Consider the following 19323-nt stretch of genomic DNA (forward strand, 5'->3'; position numbering starts at 1 on the left):
TCTTTGTCAGTGAGATGTCTTCTTGTAGGCAGCAAGTGGTTGGGTCTTGCTTTTTTTTTTTTTTTTTTTGACCATAGTCAGACCCTTTTATTTTATTTTATTTATTTTTTTAATTTTTATTTTATTCATATGGGCATACAATGTTTGGGTCATTTCTACCCCCTTCCATGACCCCCTCATGTACCCCCACCCCCTCCCTCACCCCCCCACCCCTCACTATCTGGCAGAAACTATTTTGCCCTTATCTCTAATTTTGTTGAAGAGAGAGTATAAGCAATAACAGGAAGGAACAAGGGTTTTTGTTAGTTAACATAGGATAGCTATACAGGGAGTTGACTCACATTGATTTCCTGTGCATGTGTGTTACCTTCTAAGTTAATTCTTCTTGAACTAACCTTTTCTCTAGTTCCTGGTCCCCTTTTCCTATTGGTCTCAGTTGCTTTAAAAGTATCTGCTTTAGTTTCTCTGCGTTGAGGGCAACAAATGCTAGCTAATTTTTTATGTGTCTTACCTATCCTCATACCTCCCTTGTGTGCTCTTGCTTTATCATGTGATCAAAGTCCAATCCCCTTGTTGTGTTTGCCCTTGATCTAATGTCCGCATATGAGGGAGAACATACAAATTTTGGTCTTTTGCTGGCTGTATGTTTGACATATATAGCTTTTATAATGTTGAGGTACTTTCCTTCTATTCCTAGTTTTCTTAGAGCTTTTATCATAAAATGGTGTTGGATCTTATCAAAGGCTTTTTCTGCATCTATTGAGATGATCAAATGATTTTTGTCTTTGCTTCTGTTAATGTGGTTTATTCCATTTATTGATTTTCATATGTTGAACCACCCCTGCATTCCTGGGATGAAGCCTACTTGGTCGTGGTGAATGATCTTTTTGATGTGTTGTTGAATTCGGTTTGCCATTATTTTATTGAGGATTTTTGCATCAATGTTCATTAAGGAGATTGGCCTATAGTTCTCCTTTTTGGAGGTGTCTTTGCCTGGTTTTGGGATAAGTGTAATACTGGCTTCATAAATGTGTTATTCAGTTTTCCTTCCCTTTGTATGTCATGGAACAGTTTAAGGAGGTTTGGTATCAGTTCTTCTTTAAAGGTCTGATAGAATTCAGCAGGGAATCCATTAGGTCCTGGACTTTTCTTTTTGGGGAGACTCTTGATTGCTGCTTCAATTTCATTTTTTATAGATCTATTCAGGTGATTAAGATCCTCTTGGTTCAATTTTGGATGATCATATGTATCTAGAAATCTGTCCATTTCTTTAAGATTTTTGAATTTATTTGAATATAGGTTCTCAAAGTAGGCTCTGATGATTTCCTGGACTTCCATGGTGTTTGTTGTTATCTCCCCTTTTGCATTCCTGATTCTACTAATTTGGGTTTTTTCTCTCCTCATTTTAGTCAGGTTTGCCAGGGGTCTGTTGATTTTGTTTATTTTTTCAAAGAACCAACTTTTTGTTTCATTAATTCTTTGTATGGTTTTTTTTTTGTTTCTATTTCATTGATTTCAGCTCTTATTTTTATTATTTCTCTCCTATTTGTTTTGGGATTTGTTTGTTCTTGTTTTTCTAGGAGTTTGAGGAAACTCAAATTGATTTGGGATCTTTCAGCCTTTTTAATATATGCACTCATGGCTATAAACGTTCCTCTCAGGACTGTGTTTTCTGTGTCCCATAGGTTCCAATAGGTTGTGTTTTCATCTTCACTGACTTCCAGGAACTTTTTAATTTCCTCTTTTATTTCATCAATGACCCATTGTTCATTAAGCAATGAGTTATTCAGTTTCTAGCTGTTTGCATGTTTTTTTTCTTTACTTGTGTTGTTGAGTTCTACTTTTACTGCATTGTGATCAGATAGAATGCATGGCATAATTTCTATTTTCTTATATTTGCTGAGGCTTGCTTTGTGCCCTAGGATATGATCTATTTTGGAGAAGGTTCCATGGGCTGCTGAGAAGAATGTATATTGTGTAGAAGTTGGATGAAATGTTCTGTAGACATCAAGTAGGCCTATTTAGATCTAGGATTTCTTTATTGATTTTTTGTTTGGATGATTTATGTATTGATGATAATGGTGTGTTAAAGTCTCCCACGACCACTGTGTTGGAGTTAATATATGCTTTTTAGGTCCGTCAGGGTATGTTTGATGAAATTGGGTGCGTTGACACTGGGTACATATAGGTTGATAATTGTTACTTCCTTTTGGTCTAGTTCCCCTTTATTAGTATGGAATGTCCTTCTTTATCTCATTTGATCAATGTAGGTTTGAAGTCTACTTTGTCAGAGATAAGTATTGCTACTCCTGCCTGTTTTCGGGGGCCATTGGCTAAGTAATTCTTCCAGCCTTTCATCCTAAGCCTATGCTTATTTCTGTCAGTGAGATGGGTCTCCTGTAAGCAACAAATTGTTGGATCTTCCTTTTTAATCCAGTTCGTCAAATGGTGCCTTTTGATGGGTGAATTAAGTCCATTCACATTAAGTGTTAGTACTGATAGGTATGTGGTGATTCCTGTCATTTAGTTGTCTTAGTTGTTTGAAGGTTTGATTATGTGTACCTAAGTTGAGGTTGCTCTCTACTTTCTTGCTTTTTCTTTTCCTGTGGTTTGGTGCTGCCTGTCTTTTCATGGTTAAGTTGGGTTTCACTTTCTGTGTGCAGAATCCCTTGAAGAATCTTTTGTAGTGGTGGCTTTGTGGTCACATATTGTTTTAGTTTCTGCTTATCATGGAAGACTTTTATTGCTGCATCTATTTTGAATGATAGTTTTGCTGGCTAGAGTATCCTGGGGTTGAAGTTATTTTCATTCAGTGCCCGGAAGATCTCACCCCATGCTCTTCTTGCTTTTACTGTTTCTGTTGAGAAGTCTGCTGTGATTTTGATGGATTTACCTTTGTATGTTACTTGTTTTTTCTCTCTTACAGCCTTCAATATTCTTTCCCTAGTTTCTGAACTTGTTTTAATGATGTTATGTCATGGGGTAGTTCTATTTTGATCTGGTCTGTTTGGTGTCCTGGAGGCCTCTTACATCTGTAAGGGAATAGATATGTCTAGATTTGGGAAATTTTCTGTTGTTGTTTTGTTGAATATATTACACATTCCCTTTGCTTGCACCTCTTCTCCTTCTTCAATGCCCATGATTCTCAGGTTTGGTCTTTTGATGGAGTCAGTGAGTTCTTGCATTTTCTTTTCACAGGTCTTGAGTTGTTTAACTAATAGTTCTTCAGTTTTTCCTTTAATTACCATTTCATCTTCGAGTTCTGAGATTCTCTCTTCTGTTTGTTCTATTCTGTTGGATTGGCCTTCCATTTTGTTTTGCAATTCTGTTTCGTTCTTTTTTCTGAGGTTTTCCATATCCTGGGTCCTTTCCTCTTTAATGTTGTCTATTTTCATCCTGAGTTCATTTATCTCTTTATTAATCGTGTTCTTTGTTTCACTTTGGTGGTTATACAATGCTTATATGGTTTCTTTTATTTATTCTTGTGCTTTTTCAAATTCTCTATTTTTGTTGTCTTAGAATTTCTTGAGTGTCTCCTGTACATTTTGGTTGACCATATCCAGTATCATCTCTATAAAATTTTCATTGATTACCTGTAGTATTTCTTTTAGATTATTCTTGCGGGCTTCATTGGGTCCTTTGGCATAGTTTATCTTCATTTTGTTGGAGTCTGGATCTGAGTATCTGTTTTCTTCGTTCCCCTCTGGTTCCTGTACTAATTTTTTGCTGTGGGGAAACTGGTTTCCCTGTTTTTTCTGCCTTCCCGTCATCGCTCTTGGTGTTGTTGTTGTCCCTGTACTGTGTGCAATTAAGTATTTTTTTGCCTGTAATTATAATAATGGTGATATTTAGAATGGAAGGGTGAGAGGAGAGGGAAAGCAAAGAAGTTAAAGAAAAAGGGAAAAGTAAACAAACAAACAAGTAAAAAAACCAAACCAAACAAAGAAAAAAGTTTCAAAGATATAAACAGAGATAGCGTACTAATCAACAGTAAGTGAACAGGCATTAGAGAGACAGAGGATTGAAAATAAATAAATAAATAAATAAATCTCCGAGTTCAAATGCAATAAAGTTTCAGTCTTAATAATTTTGATGTTCCTCAGCCTCCAAACCTGGAGATGGTGTATCGAAGTAGTTCTGTCATTGTCTCATTAAAGGGGAAAAAAACCCAAAAAACCAAACCAAAACAAAAACAACAGCACAATGTGTCCCAAGTTCAAATGCAATACAGTTTCAGTAAGTTTTTCAGCATGCAGGTATAGTTCGGTTGTTGTCTCATCAAAGGAAGAGAGAAAAAAAAAAAAAGAGTCTGGAGACGGTTCTGTGAATGGCTATCAGAGGCTGTGGCTCACCTGCCCACTACTGTCAGCCTGCTGTTGCTGGAGGCTTTATTTATGCAGATCTCAGGGGTGAGCTTAACACTCACCTGGTCCCTCAGGCTTTGTTTACTTAGAGTTTCAAGCTTTCCCCTTTCCAAGCACACTGCACCCGCTTTCTCAGGCCGGCGTGTTTATTTACAGTTCACTGGGAAGTGGGTCTTCCCCGCTCTCCTGTGGAGTTTTCCTCCCACTGCCAACTTTACAAGCTTTCCTGCTCCTGGTTGCTGGGCGTGTGCCGCTGCTCCTGCCTTCTTCAGCCAGCTTGTTTATTTACAGTTCCATGAGGAATTCCCCTCCTCCCCCTTCAGCGCTCAGGGCGCCCCGCCCCCTTTGTCTTTTTTGTTATTGATTATTCAGTTTTTTCTTTTTTTTCCCTGGGTGGGGGTTGGTCTGTTCAGGGGGCTATGCTGATCTGGCCCAGGGTTGTCTGAGGGAGTACCACGTGCAGCTTAGCTCACCTTGTGCTCTGCGTCTTCCCAAGCTGTCTGGGAGCTGGTGTCTGGCGGTGCAGGAGCCCTCCTGGTTTCTCCATTCAACGTGAAGTGGGAATGCTACACGTGGGCTGGGGGTGTGGAGGAGTCAAAGTTTTGCCTCTTCTTGGTGGTTATTCCTGTAATGTGTATCTCCAGCATCTCTCCAAGATTTTACTTTAGGAAGCACGCTTTCTGCTTCCTCCCTCTAGCTGCCATCTTGGAATCTCCTGGGTCTTGCTTTTTAATCCAACCTACTATTCTTGGTCTCTTGATTGGAGGGTTGAGCCCATTAATATTCAGTGTTAGTATTGAAAGGTATGTAGTATTTCTTGTCATTTTTTTCTGTTGCTGTTTTTGTGTTGTTGTTTCTTTTCTAATCCTCATTTTCGAATCTATTTTTCTAGTGGCATTTATTTTTTCTTGTATTTTCTTAGTTGTGTTTATCTTCTTTCCTCTGGGTAGGATCCCTTTAATTATCCTGTTTGGTGGTCATGAATTCCTTTAGTTTTTATTTAGTGCTTTAACTATAATATATCTAGGGGTGTTTCTTTTGTGATATTGCCCTTTTTGGTATTCTAAAAACCTACTGTACCTGGAAGACCCTACTTTTTTTTAACACTAGGGAATTTTTCTGCTGTTGTTTTATTGAATATATTTTCTATGCTTTTAGCTTGTTTCTTTTCTCCATTTTCTATACTCATCATTTGTAGTTTTGGTCTTTTGATAGTGTTCCAGAAGTCTTAGTAATTTTTCTTTGTCTTTTTCTGATTGCTCTTATTCTTCTACTTTATCTTGGATCCATGATACTCTATTTTCAATTTGTTCAATTTTATTAGTGAGGTTTTCAATTGAGTTATTTTAAAAAATTTGGATTATTGAGCTTTTTGCTTCCACAGTTTCAATTTTTTTCCAGGATTTTCATTTCTTTACTGAACTCATCTTTCATATCCTGTGGTTTTTTTCCTTATTTTGTTCAGGTGTTTATTTGTATCCTCTGAATTCACTCATATGTGTATATACCCTCTTTATTTTCATTGACCATTTTTATTATTGTTCTTTTGACTTCATTGTTTCAAATTTCATTTGCTTCACTATCATTCAAGTCCTTTATGTGGAACTGTTGATTTTTGGAAGAGACACGTCGCTTTGTTTTTCATATTGTTTACGCCCTTATATTGGAATTTGTATATCTGAGGCCAAGTCATGCCCTGGAAATTTTAATCACTTGTAGTCTTTCAGTTGAAATAGTCTCAGTGTTCTGGCAGGGCAGTGTAGTGACTGGGTTGCAGTTGCTGTTTCTCACTACTGGAGTGGGTATTGCTCAGTGGCCAAGCATTTGCCCATGTGCTCGGAGTATGGGGTCTGATCCCCAGCCCTCCTCAGATCAAGATAGCTGGAATCTTGTATAAAGTTTCATTACCCACTTCTCTGCTTTCACTATAGAAGATTCTCTTCTTTGTGTGATGGGCATTATGTTGGTTGCTCAGAGTTTATAGCCAGCTCAGCAGGTTACCACTTGTTCCACATGCCCCTTGTTTTGTGTCCCATGCCCAGCAAGCATCCAAGACTTGGGGTGACTCCCAAATGTGTCAGAGAGTGGGGTGAGCAAATAGAGCACTGAGTTCTGCACTGGCTGGGGGAGATCTGAGGGATTTGGTTGCTCCACCTGCTGGTTACAATGCCTACAGACCCCATCCAGCAGTTTAACTCCCTGTGCGGTGAAGGCTGTGGAATTTTTGTGATTCAGAGTTTCCTGGACTCTGGGCCCTCAGACCTGACTGCCAGCAAACACATGCCAGGATGCAGTTCCCAGGGATGGGTCTCAGTGCTTTCAGGTCCTGCTTGACAGTTCCTCTCCCTGTGTGGGGCAGGAGGCTGTGGATATCGTGATTCTGAAGGTCTGGGCTCAGGGCTCTGACCCACCTAGCAGTCAATTCACACAGCCCAGAGGCAGGACCTGAAGGCTGAGTACTAAGCCAGCCACAAACTTGATATTTTGTTCTCCCTCTCCCTTGAGCCTCAGGTGGTAAGACTCCCTCCTGACAGATAGGGCAGGGTCTGTGGGAGCTCCCTATTGCTTGAATTTTTCTAGGAAATCATTTCTGATCCTCTTCCTCTCCTCAACTACTCATACACTGTAGCAAGACTCACTAAGCCATGAGTGTGCCTTGTTTTCAAGCCTCCCAGAGTAACTATCTTAAACAATAGGCTCTCTCTCACGATGGTGCCTTGCTATCACCTTCCAAGACAAAAGGAGTGACAGAGTCACCAAGGCTAGCCCTTCACACTGGAGCAGTCACTGTCTCATCAAATCCCTGCTCTGTGGGAGGGATTTGTAGAAGATATGGACTTATCCTGCTACCTCTGTTTCTCCTTTCTACTGTCCTGCTACCTCTTTTATGATTACCACTCTTCCTCTTCTCTCTTCAGAATATAGTCTCTCCTGTGTCACCTGGCTCTTCTCAGTCACAGTTTCATTTGCTTTGTTTTTGACAAAAATGGCAACATAGTGGTGCCATTATTCTTTGGGGAAAAAAAGATTATTTAGCAACAGAATCCAGATAACTAGATGTTCTTTCATATTGTCATTTTCAGACATGGAATTCCTACATATCAATTTAACAAAATAATTTGTTTAGTTTTCTGTGGTTGAAAACTGGATCAATTGTACACTTTTTGGGGGCTACTATGAAAACAGAGAAAATTCTTATGGGAAATATCTATAAATATCTGTATTATTTGCCTCAGTATAAATTCCAAAAGTAGAATGATGTAGTCAGAGTGTGAACATTTTTAGAGATTATGAAACATGTTTCTCAAATCACTCCAGAAAGATTGACTAGTTGACAGCCTTACAGACTATGTGCTAGGTTTCCAATAGTATTGGTATATTGGTAATAATATTGGTATTATTAACCTTCTCATGCATTTCAAAGTTTTATCATTTTAAGTTTGGTTTTTTGATAACTCATTAAGTTGAACATTTTTAAGTAAGATTTTTGGCTGTTTGAATGATTTCTTTGGTGAATTTTTATTTTTATTTATTTAGATTTTTTGATTCAGGGTCTTACTATGTTGTCCAAACTGATCTTGAACTCCTAGGCTCAAGTAATCATCCCATTTCAGCCTCCTGAGTGTTTCTTCCTTTTTGATTTGATAGTGTTCTTCAAATATTAAATGTTATTGATCTTTTGTGGTATATTTTTCCAAATATTTTCCTTTTGTGGTTTGTCTTTCAAAGTTATTTATAGTTTGTTTGGGGGTGAACTAAAGTATTTAATTTTAAATAGACTTTTAAAGAATAGTTTTTGGTTTACAAAAAAATGTGTGGAAAGGACAGAGTTCTTATAATTTTTTCCCTTTTTCCCCTTCTCCCCATCCCCTTCCACTGTTAACATCCTTCATTAGTTTGTTATATTAGTTAAAACTGATAAACCAATACTAAAACATTATTATTCACTAAAATCCAGGGTCTAGGGTAGGGCTCACTCTTTGTGTTGCACAGTTTTATGGGTTTTGACAAGTGTGTAATGACATTGCATTTACCAATACAAGAGCCTGCAAAATGGCTTTGCTGCCATTAAAGTCTCCCGTGCTCTACCTATTCACATCCTACCCCCCCCAATCCCTGACAACACTGACCTTTGTCCCATCTTCATCATTTTACCTTTTCTAGAAATTCATATAGTTGTATCTATATGTGTCTTTTTCAGACTGGCTTCTTGTACTTAGAAATGCATTTGTGGTCTCTTTTGTTGGTACTGGGGTTTGAACACAAGGCCTCACACTTGAAAAACATGTGCTTTACCATCTGAGCCACATCCCCAGTCCTTTCTTGCTTTCAGTTATTTTTCAGGTAGTGTGTTACATTTTTGCTTGAGTCCAGCTTCAGACCACAATCCTCCTACCTGTTCCTTCCATGTAGCTGGGATTACAGGCATGAGCCACCATGGCTAGTCCTTTTCATGGTGTGAGAGATCATTTGCTTTTGCTGTTGAATAATACTCTATCATAAAAGTATACCACCTACTCACTAAGGGCATCTTGGTTGTCACCAATGTTTACCAATTATAAATAAAGCTGCTATAAACATTTGTGTGCAAGTTTTTATGTATATGTAAGTTTTTGACTCATTTGGGTAAATACCTGGGAGTGCAATTGTTAGAGCTATGATAAACCTATGTTTGGTTTGTCAGAAGCTGTCAGACTGTCTTCCAAAGTGACTGAACCATTTTGCATTCCCACCAGCAGTGAATACAAGTCCCTATCACTCCACATCTTTTCCAATATTTGTTACTTTGAATGTTAGCATTTCTACTAGGTATACAGTGGTATTATTATAAGAGTAAATTGTTACAATTTACTCTTCTCTACCAAATGATGCTGGGCATCTTCATGTTTATTTCCATTTATATTTTCTTTAGTGAGGTGTCTATTCAGACCTTTTGCCCATTTTGTTTCTAATTGCTGAGTTTTAAGTTCTTTGTATATTCTGAGTACAAGTCATTTTATTAAAAGTATCTGATGATGGCACATGCCTGTAATCCTGGCTCGTAGACAGCAGAGGCAGGAAGATCAATGTTCAATGCTAGCATGGGCTGTATATGGCGTTCTAGACCAGCCTGGGCTATATACTGAAATTCTATTTCAAAACAAAAACAAACAAACAAAAAAAGAAAACAAAGAATTTGATTTATACATAATAAAAATAACTTGTGTCTTTTGTGTCAGTTTTTTAAAGTTTTTCTCAACCCTTAAGTTACAAATATGCTCCGGTATTTTTCAGTAGTTTTATGATTTCATTTTGAGATAATTTATAGCCAGAATCACAATTTTTGGGGAAAAGATGATTTAATTTTTTCCTCCATTTGAATCCACTTAGATATAATTGCCTTGCCTGTTTTTGATGAACGTGCCATGGAAAATTGGGGACTATTGGTGTTTGATGAATCACTATTGTTGCTGCAACCAAGTGATGAACTAACAGAGAAAAAGACTGTGATCTCCTACACTGTGTCTCATGAGATTGGACACCAGGCATGTGGTAAAATATTCTTTCTTATTTCACATGAAGATATTCTCTCAAAATAGCAGAAAACAAAAACACATACCAAATTTGAAAAGAGAAAAAAGTGTTTCTTGAAGTGCAACACTGAGTAAAAGCAAGGAAGGGTCTGCGCAGTGGAGCTCCAGTTAGATTTGAGCTCTTGGTGGTGAATCACAATGATGAGCCTGCACAGTCAAGCCAAAGGCTGAGGATTTACACCCAAAGGTTAACTTCAGAAAAGTAGGCCATACATGCCTGTACTCCCAGCTGCTCAGGAGGTGGAGGTAGGAGGATCACAGTCCAAGGCTAGCAATAGGCAAAAGTGAAATAACCTATGTGAAAAATATTACAATAAAAAGGGCTGGGGACATGGTTTAAGTGGTATAGTACTTGTCTAGCAATCATGAGGCCTTGAGTTCAAACCTTAGTACTGATTAAAAAGAAAGGAAGACAGGGAGGGAGGAAAGGAGAAGAAAAGACAAAAAGAAAAAGAGACAAGGAAGCCATACAAAGCATTTTTCATTGCACCTTAAAATAAAGGCTATTCAAAAGGATTGCTGAAAGACACCTCTTTTTCATCAGTGAATCATCATAAACCTTCATTTAATTTTGTTTTGGAGAGAGGTTGAATTAGTGCAGGTGACAATAACTAATCCTCAAGCTGTATCAACAAAGGCAGGAAAAGCAAGACTCATTTCCTCGGGTCTATATTCTTCTCATTGTGGTTGTAGAAGGCTAGTCACTTGATCTGATGGAGACTTCCACCCTGCATTTTGGTCTCTATTCCATTAACACAAGATTGTCAAGAAAGAAATCCTCTCCACCATGACAGTGTTATCTTCTCAGTTATGTGGCTCCATGAGAAGTTTTGGAAAAGAGCAATTTAATAGGATTGACTCACACCCAGTGAACATGCACTTTCACAAGTGTTGATCAGTCATTCCAAGTGTCATTTTTTATTATAACCTAAGTGACATTTTGGAATACTGGCTGCTAACAGCTGTTAGAAGAATTTGGTTAAATACCAGGGCATGGATTTGTTGATTTTGGAAATTAATGTGTTTTTCTGTCCCAGTTCTGTCCAAAATCCACACTTTTTTTTCTGTTTAGCTCAAATAGAAAATAATTACAGCTGGACCACATTGCAGAACACATGATTGCCTGAGTGATGAGTGTGTGGTATAGACCAAACTGTGTCCTTAAACACAGCATCTCTTCCAGCAAGGTCCTGCTTAGAGCATAAGGTGAAAGGATCAGGAGGAGGCCTTCGGCTTCACTTCAGTAACCCCAACTTTTGGACAAGCCCAATAGTTTAAGAAATGCTACTCTAGATGATGTCACGTTTAAAAATCACATTTTTAAAGCAAAATTGCTTTCCATCATTGGAGATGAAGTAATTATTTCAGAGGAATGCATGACTGATAGCTCCTCGTGTGAAAACAGAACCTGAGTTTTGGAGTCCTGTTTTCAAGTTTTATCATTGTTGGCCAGTCAGGTTTAATTATGTCTTTTTGACCTTACAGTTATTTAATGTGCAATGACAGTAAGTGTCACTTAAACCTAAGCTCTTTTTGTCTCCCATCTCCAACAGTGGTTTGGAAACTTGGTTACCATGAACTGGTGGAACAACATCTGGCTCAACGAGGGCTTTGCATCCTATTTTGAGTTTGGAGTCACTAACTATTTCAATCCCAAACTCCCAGGAGTGAGTATGCTTCTTGACTTGTATAAAATTTTTCTCCTAATCATAAAATTAATATTTATGTGTTAATGAAAACCTACGAAATGCAGACCAGTACAAAGAGTATAGTAAATGCCTAAGACTAAGACCAGAGATGATCCTTGATGTGTTTTTTATTCTAGGATTTTTTACCTGTTGTAAATACTTTTTTCAAGTGGGAGTGACATAAAAATTCATAATTGCTGTGAGCTGTGTGTTGAAAAGCATCAGATCTTGTTTCAGTGATCTCTGGGGGTCTTGAACTTGGCTTCTTTATAATATGCAATTTGATCGACATTGAGTAGGGGAATTACAGAGCCACCTGTAGAAACAGATTGACACTCTTTCCTGGTCTAATTTCAGCTGAAGTCACAAAGCATGATGTAAACGGGTTCTGGCAAAGGTTTAGAACCTTTGAGACCAAGGATTTCTTGGCCCTGGAAGCTCCAGCTCTGGTGGTGTCACTCAGTGACTTTTCTGTTTTTCGTCTCCTCCCTCGTCCAAGGAAGAAATAGACTTATGAAGGCCCTGCAGCTACCCAGGCCTCACTGTGGCTTTATGAGCCACATCCCAGCCCCTCACTCTGTCTTTGTCTTTGCCGGAGTCATATGCTGAGGCACCCAGCTGAACACCTTTGACCTTAAATGGGCTTCCTGTGCCAGTCAACAGATTAGAGCACTTGCTATGCTCTGTTAGGAAAAGTCCCGTTAGCTAAGCGTGTGTGTGTAGTGTTATGCACGCTATCTCATTCAACCCCAAGCTACTCTGAAGAAATAACGAGGAGGAGGACTCAGCATAAGGAGCTCATGTTGAGCACACTCTGTTTTCTGGGGATCATACTAAGAACTTTATGTTATAAGTGAATTTGGTCCAGTGGGGACAAAGTGTTTTCCCATTTTCAGATGGTAAAACTGAGTTTCAGAATAAAGTTAGCTGACTTTTATGAGTCATATAATTCCTAAAAGGCTGAGATAGAATTTAAACCCAGGCAGTTCAACTCCAATGCCTGTGCTGTTAACCTCAGTATTCTGTTCAAGTTACAACAAATGGGCCATCTTTCTAAAGATAGGGATAGGTTTTCTGTAGAAATGTCTTCTCTGGGGTATCACAGCTTGCAGGCTGAAGTAGCGGTGAGTGTACACATTTGTTTTGCCTAATCATTGCACCCAGAAGCTGAATATGTTTCCATGTTGTGTTTCCCTCAGCACTATAGAACAGAACAGACTGGAGACAGCTCACTTGGTGGGAGACTCAGAGTAGAAAATCTTCCAAGCTGTTGAAGAAAAGGCGTTTTATCTCACTCATCACATTTTCCTTAAAGATTATGTAAAACCATATGTCAGGCAGGCGAGAGAGACAGACAATTGATTCTGACAGAGGAAAACGCCACAAAATAGGGACAAGGTGATATGTAGTACAAAATCATTCATTAAAACTGATGAGAAGTCAGGTATGGTGATGCACACTTGTAATCCCAGCTATTCTATCTCTTAAAATACAATACAAACAAAAAGGGTGGAGTTGTTAGGCTGAAGTGCATAACACACAAGGCCCTGTTTCAATCAAAACAGTAGCATCAAAGAAGAAGAAAAACCAACCAAAAAACCCAACTGCTCATAATAACAAAAAGCTAAAAACAACTGAAGTGCTGCAGTCAAGTGTGGCCACTGACCTGAGAGCTATGTACTTGTTTATGTTAATGTGTTGCTTTGGGGCAGATGTTTTATTTGCTGTACTTTTGAAAAGAAAAATCACCCGTGACTTGACCACCCTGTGGTAATCACTCAAGTTTTGGCTTCTTTCCTTTGAATTTCATTTCTGATGCAGCAGCCCTGGCAAGGGATGGTTATGAAGAGGAGGTTTGCAGTAGTAACTGAAGTAGTAGGTGAAAAGGTTTTACAACTACAGGAATAAATAAACACAGGAAAAAAATTAGAATTATATTAACATCGTAGTGCTGGTTCTCTTAGGGTGTGAGATTATGGGTGTTTTTTATTTTCTAATTGTGTCTATGTGACACAGGTCAAAAGTGAGACGCTTGTAAGAGTGCTTGAGTGTTAAATAAAACCTGTTCTTGATGAGAAGGTTCAGACCTGTGCAGATGCTTCCTGTAAATTCTTGCTACTCAGAGTGTGACTCTTGAATTTGAAAGTTTATTGGAAATACAGGCTCCAGCCTAGACCAACTAAATTAGAACATGGTTTTGTCAAAATCCCGAGGTGGTCCTTACTTACATTAAAGTTTCAGACACTTAAAGACTCAGGGACTCGTGCCTGTTAATCCCAGCGACTCTGCAGACTGAGGCAGCAAATCAGAAGATGGAGGCCATCCTGGGCTACATAGTGAGACTGCATCACAGAAAACAACAAGAAAGTTTGAGACACATTGCTCCATGTTACAGGCTTTCACATTTTGGGAAGAGCACAGTTTGATAAGAGCCCAATCAACGGTTTTACTAATCAAAACTGAAGGCGCTAATAGAAGGGTTGATTGGAACACTGGCAAGGGAAGGAGAGCAGGATGTGGAGCAGTAAGACATTCAACTTGTGGACCCCAAAGACAGTCACTGGGGACTCAAGGCTTTATATGGATCATCCAGAGTTTGCCCAGCTTTCTAGGGCATGAACAAACTGTTCATACAGCTTCTCCACCTGTCTTCATCCTAAGCCCCTTCTTTGCCTATAAATTGATTTTTTTTTCTAGCTTTACATCAGGGAGAAATTGCCCTTGTTGTGTGTCTGAGAGAGACTTGTCTGTTGGAGGGTTCAGTGGTTGTCATTAAAGTGTAATAAATTATATTCTTATAATGCATGAGTCAGAAACACATCCAGTCCGTGGATTTCTTTCTGATCGTGTACTATGGTGGATTTGTAAATTCTAGCGTAGTGTTTGCTTTGTAAATGTGCATGTAGAAGATACTGATTCATTTTCAGGAATCACTGATTCAGTTACCATCAAAATTCTAGAGGATGAAAACCATGTAGTGAAGTTGTTCTCTGGAAGATGCAGTCTGATGGTCATAGACCACTTAAGGGAAGTGTACTGGCTCTTAATAATCACATTAACTTTTATAATTTTTTTTTAAAAAAATTGAAATTAAAGAGAGGCAAATGGGGAGGAAAATATCCTATGGTTTTATTAGTCAGGAATTCTGACTTTTAGGGGGCAAATTACAACTCACAGATGCTTCTCAATTAATGTTTTCCTCTCTTCCACATAAATTTTGAAAATTATTTTAGGACTACTGAATTTTGTGTTTTCGTGACACCTCAGAAGTTAATGTGACTCAATCTTTTCCTTTATAGAATGAGATCTTTTATTCTAACTTTTTATATGGTGTCTTCAGAGAAGATCATGCCCTGGTGTCTAGAGCTGTGTCCCTGAAAGTGGAAAATTTCACAGAAACAAGTGAAATAATGAACCTTTTTGATTTATTTACATATCACAAGGTAAGAGCAATTATGTTTCCTTTTGTCTGTACTTTGCAGAAAGAGCCACAAAATGGATTGCAGGGTTATGGATTAATATGTAACTTAAAACTTTTGATATGAATAAACTAGTTTTATTGCTAAACTGGTTACAAAAATGTGGTTAAGTTCTCACTTAACAAATGTTAAGCCCATTAAATGCTGGGTAAAAATACTTACACAACTTGTTATGTTAAAGGCGAATACTTCTGTTTGGTAGAAATTTATTCTGGCATGTAAATATCTCATTAAAAAAATTTCTATGTACCCAACTTTTTATGTATGACATTTTATCTATAATTTAGTGATAATACACTATCTTATTAGTATATTTGGGGATAATTCAGATATTCAATTAAAGTGCAAAATGCATTAGGAACAGAGCCCTGGATATTACTTCTAAAAATGGACTTAGGTCAGTGTGTAGATGTCGAATTTATTCAGATAATAAACGGCTTCTTATGTCCTAGGGAGCCTCTATGGCCCGGATGCTGTCTAGTTTCCTGAATGAGCGTTTGTTTATCAGTGCACTTAAGGTGAGTTTACAAGATGGCTACCTGGATGACAGCAGATGTAAATTGCTATGCCATGCTATTTTTTTAAAATTTAACTTCTCTACTTTTACAGTCGTATTTGGAAGCATTTTCATACTCAAATGCTGAGCAAGATGACCTGTGGAGGCATTTTCAAATGGTAATAGTTCTGCTTTTGGACATTTTCTTGCTGAGCATTTTTGTCTGATATAAGATTGGGAGGGCATGGGGTGAATGACAGCTCCATGGGAAAATGATTTTGCCTTGTTCGTGACACTCCTTTAGGTTAGTGATTGTGTCTTTGGCTTTTGATCTCTTCCCATGTCTAGAACAGAGCCTGGCATGAATAGATCCATACATATGTGCTTAGTGACTGGATGAATGCATAAACTAAGGGACCACTCCTAGATAGTCAGCCCTCTGTCTCTGTGGTTCCATATCTGTGTATTCAGCCAACCCCAGGGGCACAATATTAGGAAAGTGTCACATTTGTACCAAACCTACACAGACTTTTTTTTGTCATCGTTCCTAATAGTACAATATTGTCACTCCTAAATTTACAGCATAATAGAAATTATAAGTAACCAAGAGATGATTTACAGTGTACAGGACGGTGCACATAGGTTATAGACAAATGCTGTAATGGTCATGAGAACCCATGGATTGTAGTACCCATGGGGGTCCTGGAACGAATTCTCCTCAGATACTGAAAGAAAACTGGGTAGACATAAGCAGTTCTGAATTTGGCCCATTAGAATGTCAACCACTGAGATTGAGGATGTCAATGTAGAGTAGAATGGTGATTTAGCTTTTTTTGGAGATTGCTACTTCATAAAGTTTTGCTGATAAACCATATTTGCTTTTGTGATGATTTTTTAAAAAAAAATAAAACAGGCCATAGATGACCAGAGTGAAATTCTCTTGCCAGCATCAGTAAAAAGCATAATGGACAGTTGGACATACCAGAGTGGCTTTCCAGTCATCACTTTAAACGTGTCCACTGGCATCATGAAACAGGAGCCATTTTATCTGGAAAAGAATGAAAATCAGACTCTTCTAACCCACAAGTAGGTAACTCTGCTTCTCTTTGTCTTCACCTTCTTGAGGTTGAGCTCTGATGGAATGGAAACTAGCCAGCGTGAGGAAGGAAGGCACAGACCCTTCTGCAAGGTGACTCCATGCAAAGTATCACTGTGTGCTAGGGTGAGGCAGAGCCCCCAGTCCTGAGCGAGTTGCAAAATCTACAATTAGGGATTTAAAACATGCCCCTGGCCTGGACTTGGAACCACATCAGTGACTATAGCTTTGGGGTGTTATGCATTCCTCATTGTCCATCAGACAGAGCTAATGAATTACTGGGGATTCTGGGTGACAGGCATTAAGACAGTGTCACAGGTGGCCACTTGTTACTTAGAAAAAAGGGTGTCCTGTTACAAAGAACCCTCTTTCTAGAAACAGAATTGAATGGTAACTCAGTTATCAGTCTTTAGAGGAATAGCTCTGTGTATACGTGTACACATTGTGTGTGTGTGTGGTGTGTATGTTCAAAGCCATATCCACAACGTTAAAATTATGGCCTCTAGATGCAGTTAGACCTGGGCCCAAATTCACCCAGATCCAAACTTTAGGTAGGACTTTTGTAAATTCTCTAAGTTCCAGTTGCCTTATCCATAAAATAAATCTGACAGCATGTATCTTGGGGAAATTATTATAAAACTGAAGTGATGAATAGTAGTCAGCATTCATCACTTTCTCCTCCTCTCCCCCTTCTTACTTGGTTTGTTAACTTCTGGCTTTTTTTGATAGTTCTGACCCTCACATTTCACTGCAGTGGGTGGCAGCATGAATGAGTGGTTCATTTTCAAACATCATCTCCACTATTTTCAGGTGGTTCTATGCATTCTGCAAAACCCCAGGGGAGAGAAACAGGAGCCCTGAAGGCTCTCTCTCACTGTACTGTTCTAAGAGGGAGGAGCCTTAGCCGTGCAGAAAAACACTGACCCACTGTTGAAAGTCTGAGAAACTAGGCATGTGAGAATTTGAGCAAGATCACTAATAATTGCCCAAGTGCCAAGTCACACATCTCTTCAGATGGCTGATGTCCTCCCTAAGATCGGCTGCCTCATCCAAGTCATGTTCACCAATGTGGGGAAAATGTAGGCATTCAATAAATACATATGTCCCAGCCAATTCCTATAGAACACATTTCATATGGGAAAAAGCTTTAAGGCTGAAAAGTATTTTGAAATGTTTCTCAAGCTTTTTCTTCTTAAATTATCCCTTCCCTCTCTAGATCTGAAACTGTCTGCATCATTTAAACACCCTTGAATAAGATCAGGTACTATCATTTAAAATAAATGGACTTTCAAAGTTTTAGATACAAGACACTCTTAGTACCTATGTTATAAGAAGTAAATCCATGAGACTCAATGAGAGAGAAGAGTGAAAAAAGATCCAAAGCAAAATTTTTTAAAAACAACCAAAAAAAAAAAAAAACCACACACACACACTCACAAAAAAAAAAAAAACCCAAAACCTCAGCTTTACTCCTAAAAGCAAAGACTGGCATATCCAGAGAGAATGGTCAAAGAATTTGAGTGCTGTCTCTATTATATCATCTCTTTGATGTTGGTTCTGAGTATATATTCTTATGTGTGAAAATTAGCTAACTGTTTTCTTTTCTTCCAAAAAGTAGCACATGGATTGTCCCTATCCTTTGGATGAAAAATGGAATTACACAATCTTTAGTATGGCTAGATAAAAGTAAGAGTAAGTAAAAAAATTCTGAAAAAACATTCACAAATAACCATCTATCAAGGAGAATAAAATGTTAAACTAGCTTTTGAACACTCACTTCATTTACAATGAGCATATAACATTTGTGTTGAACATAGAACTTTCAAGAAGTTTTAAGTGAAAAGTCATTATATGTGAAAAATATAACTATATGGTAAGACCAATATATGATTTAGAAATTCCCTGATTTATTGTTTTAAGTTTATTGTTAAAGATTTAGAGTGTATTGTATAAAAATGTATTGAAATTCTTTAAAAATGTACCATTTCAAACTGTTGGTATATATTTTTTTGTAGAAGTGTTCCCTGAAATGCAGCTTTCAGATTCTGACAACGACTGGGTGATTTTAAATTTGAATATGAGTGGATATTATAGAGTTAATTATGATAAATTAGGCTGGATGAAATTAAGTCAACAACTTCAGAGGGACCCAAAGGTAAGGTTGTTTGTGATGCTTTAATGCACTCTTATCTTTTTTCTTTTTCCCTTCCTCCCTCCTCCCCTCCCTTCCTCCCTCCCTTCCATTGAACCCAGGTCTCATGCACAAGAGATCTACCACTTGAGCCACACCCCTGGCCTTTTTGTTTTATATTTTGGTTTTGAGATAGGGTCTCGTTGACTTTCCCTGGCTGACCATCCTCTTGCCTCTGCGTCAGCTTCTCCAGTAGCTGGCATTACAGACATGCACCATCACACATGGCTTCTCTAGTCCTTTAGAAGATGAATTTTCTGATTAGAACAAATTTCATTCCTGTTCCTATCACTCATCCATAGTGGAGAGGTTTTTTTCTTCTTCTTAGAAAGGGGTGATTTTGGTTGAGCATGTTATATTTTTGAACATTCCTCTTGCTTTTCCAAATAATTTTACCTCTCCAGATAAGAATCAGAATACATTTTCCTATTGATCA

General features: G+C 38.2%; 1 protein-coding gene across 5 annotated transcripts in view; it reads left to right on the top strand.

Annotated features, from left to right (window-relative positions):
• Lvrn (laeverin) overlaps positions 1 to 19323 on the top strand; it is a 109541-nt gene that overhangs the window by 29615 nt on the left and 60603 nt on the right. For all 5 annotated transcript variants that reach the window (XM_020171569.2, XM_074056990.1, XM_020171568.2 and 2 more), the window contains exons 5-12: positions 9735 to 9889; positions 11491 to 11604; positions 14925 to 15068; positions 15557 to 15622; positions 15714 to 15779; positions 16514 to 16686; positions 18312 to 18388; positions 18712 to 18851. In XM_020171569.2, coding sequence (XP_020027158.2) covers positions 9735 to 9889; positions 11491 to 11604; positions 14925 to 15068; positions 15557 to 15622; positions 15714 to 15779; positions 16514 to 16686; positions 18312 to 18388; positions 18712 to 18851 — 935 coding nt within the window. The remainder of the gene's footprint in view (positions 1 to 9734; positions 9890 to 11490; positions 11605 to 14924; positions 15069 to 15556; positions 15623 to 15713; positions 15780 to 16513; positions 16687 to 18311; positions 18389 to 18711; positions 18852 to 19323) is intronic.

This window comes from Castor canadensis, chromosome 16 (genome assembly GCF_047511655.1).
Source record: "Castor canadensis chromosome 16, mCasCan1.hap1v2, whole genome shotgun sequence".
Taxonomy (NCBI): domain Eukaryota; kingdom Metazoa; phylum Chordata; class Mammalia; order Rodentia; family Castoridae; genus Castor; species Castor canadensis.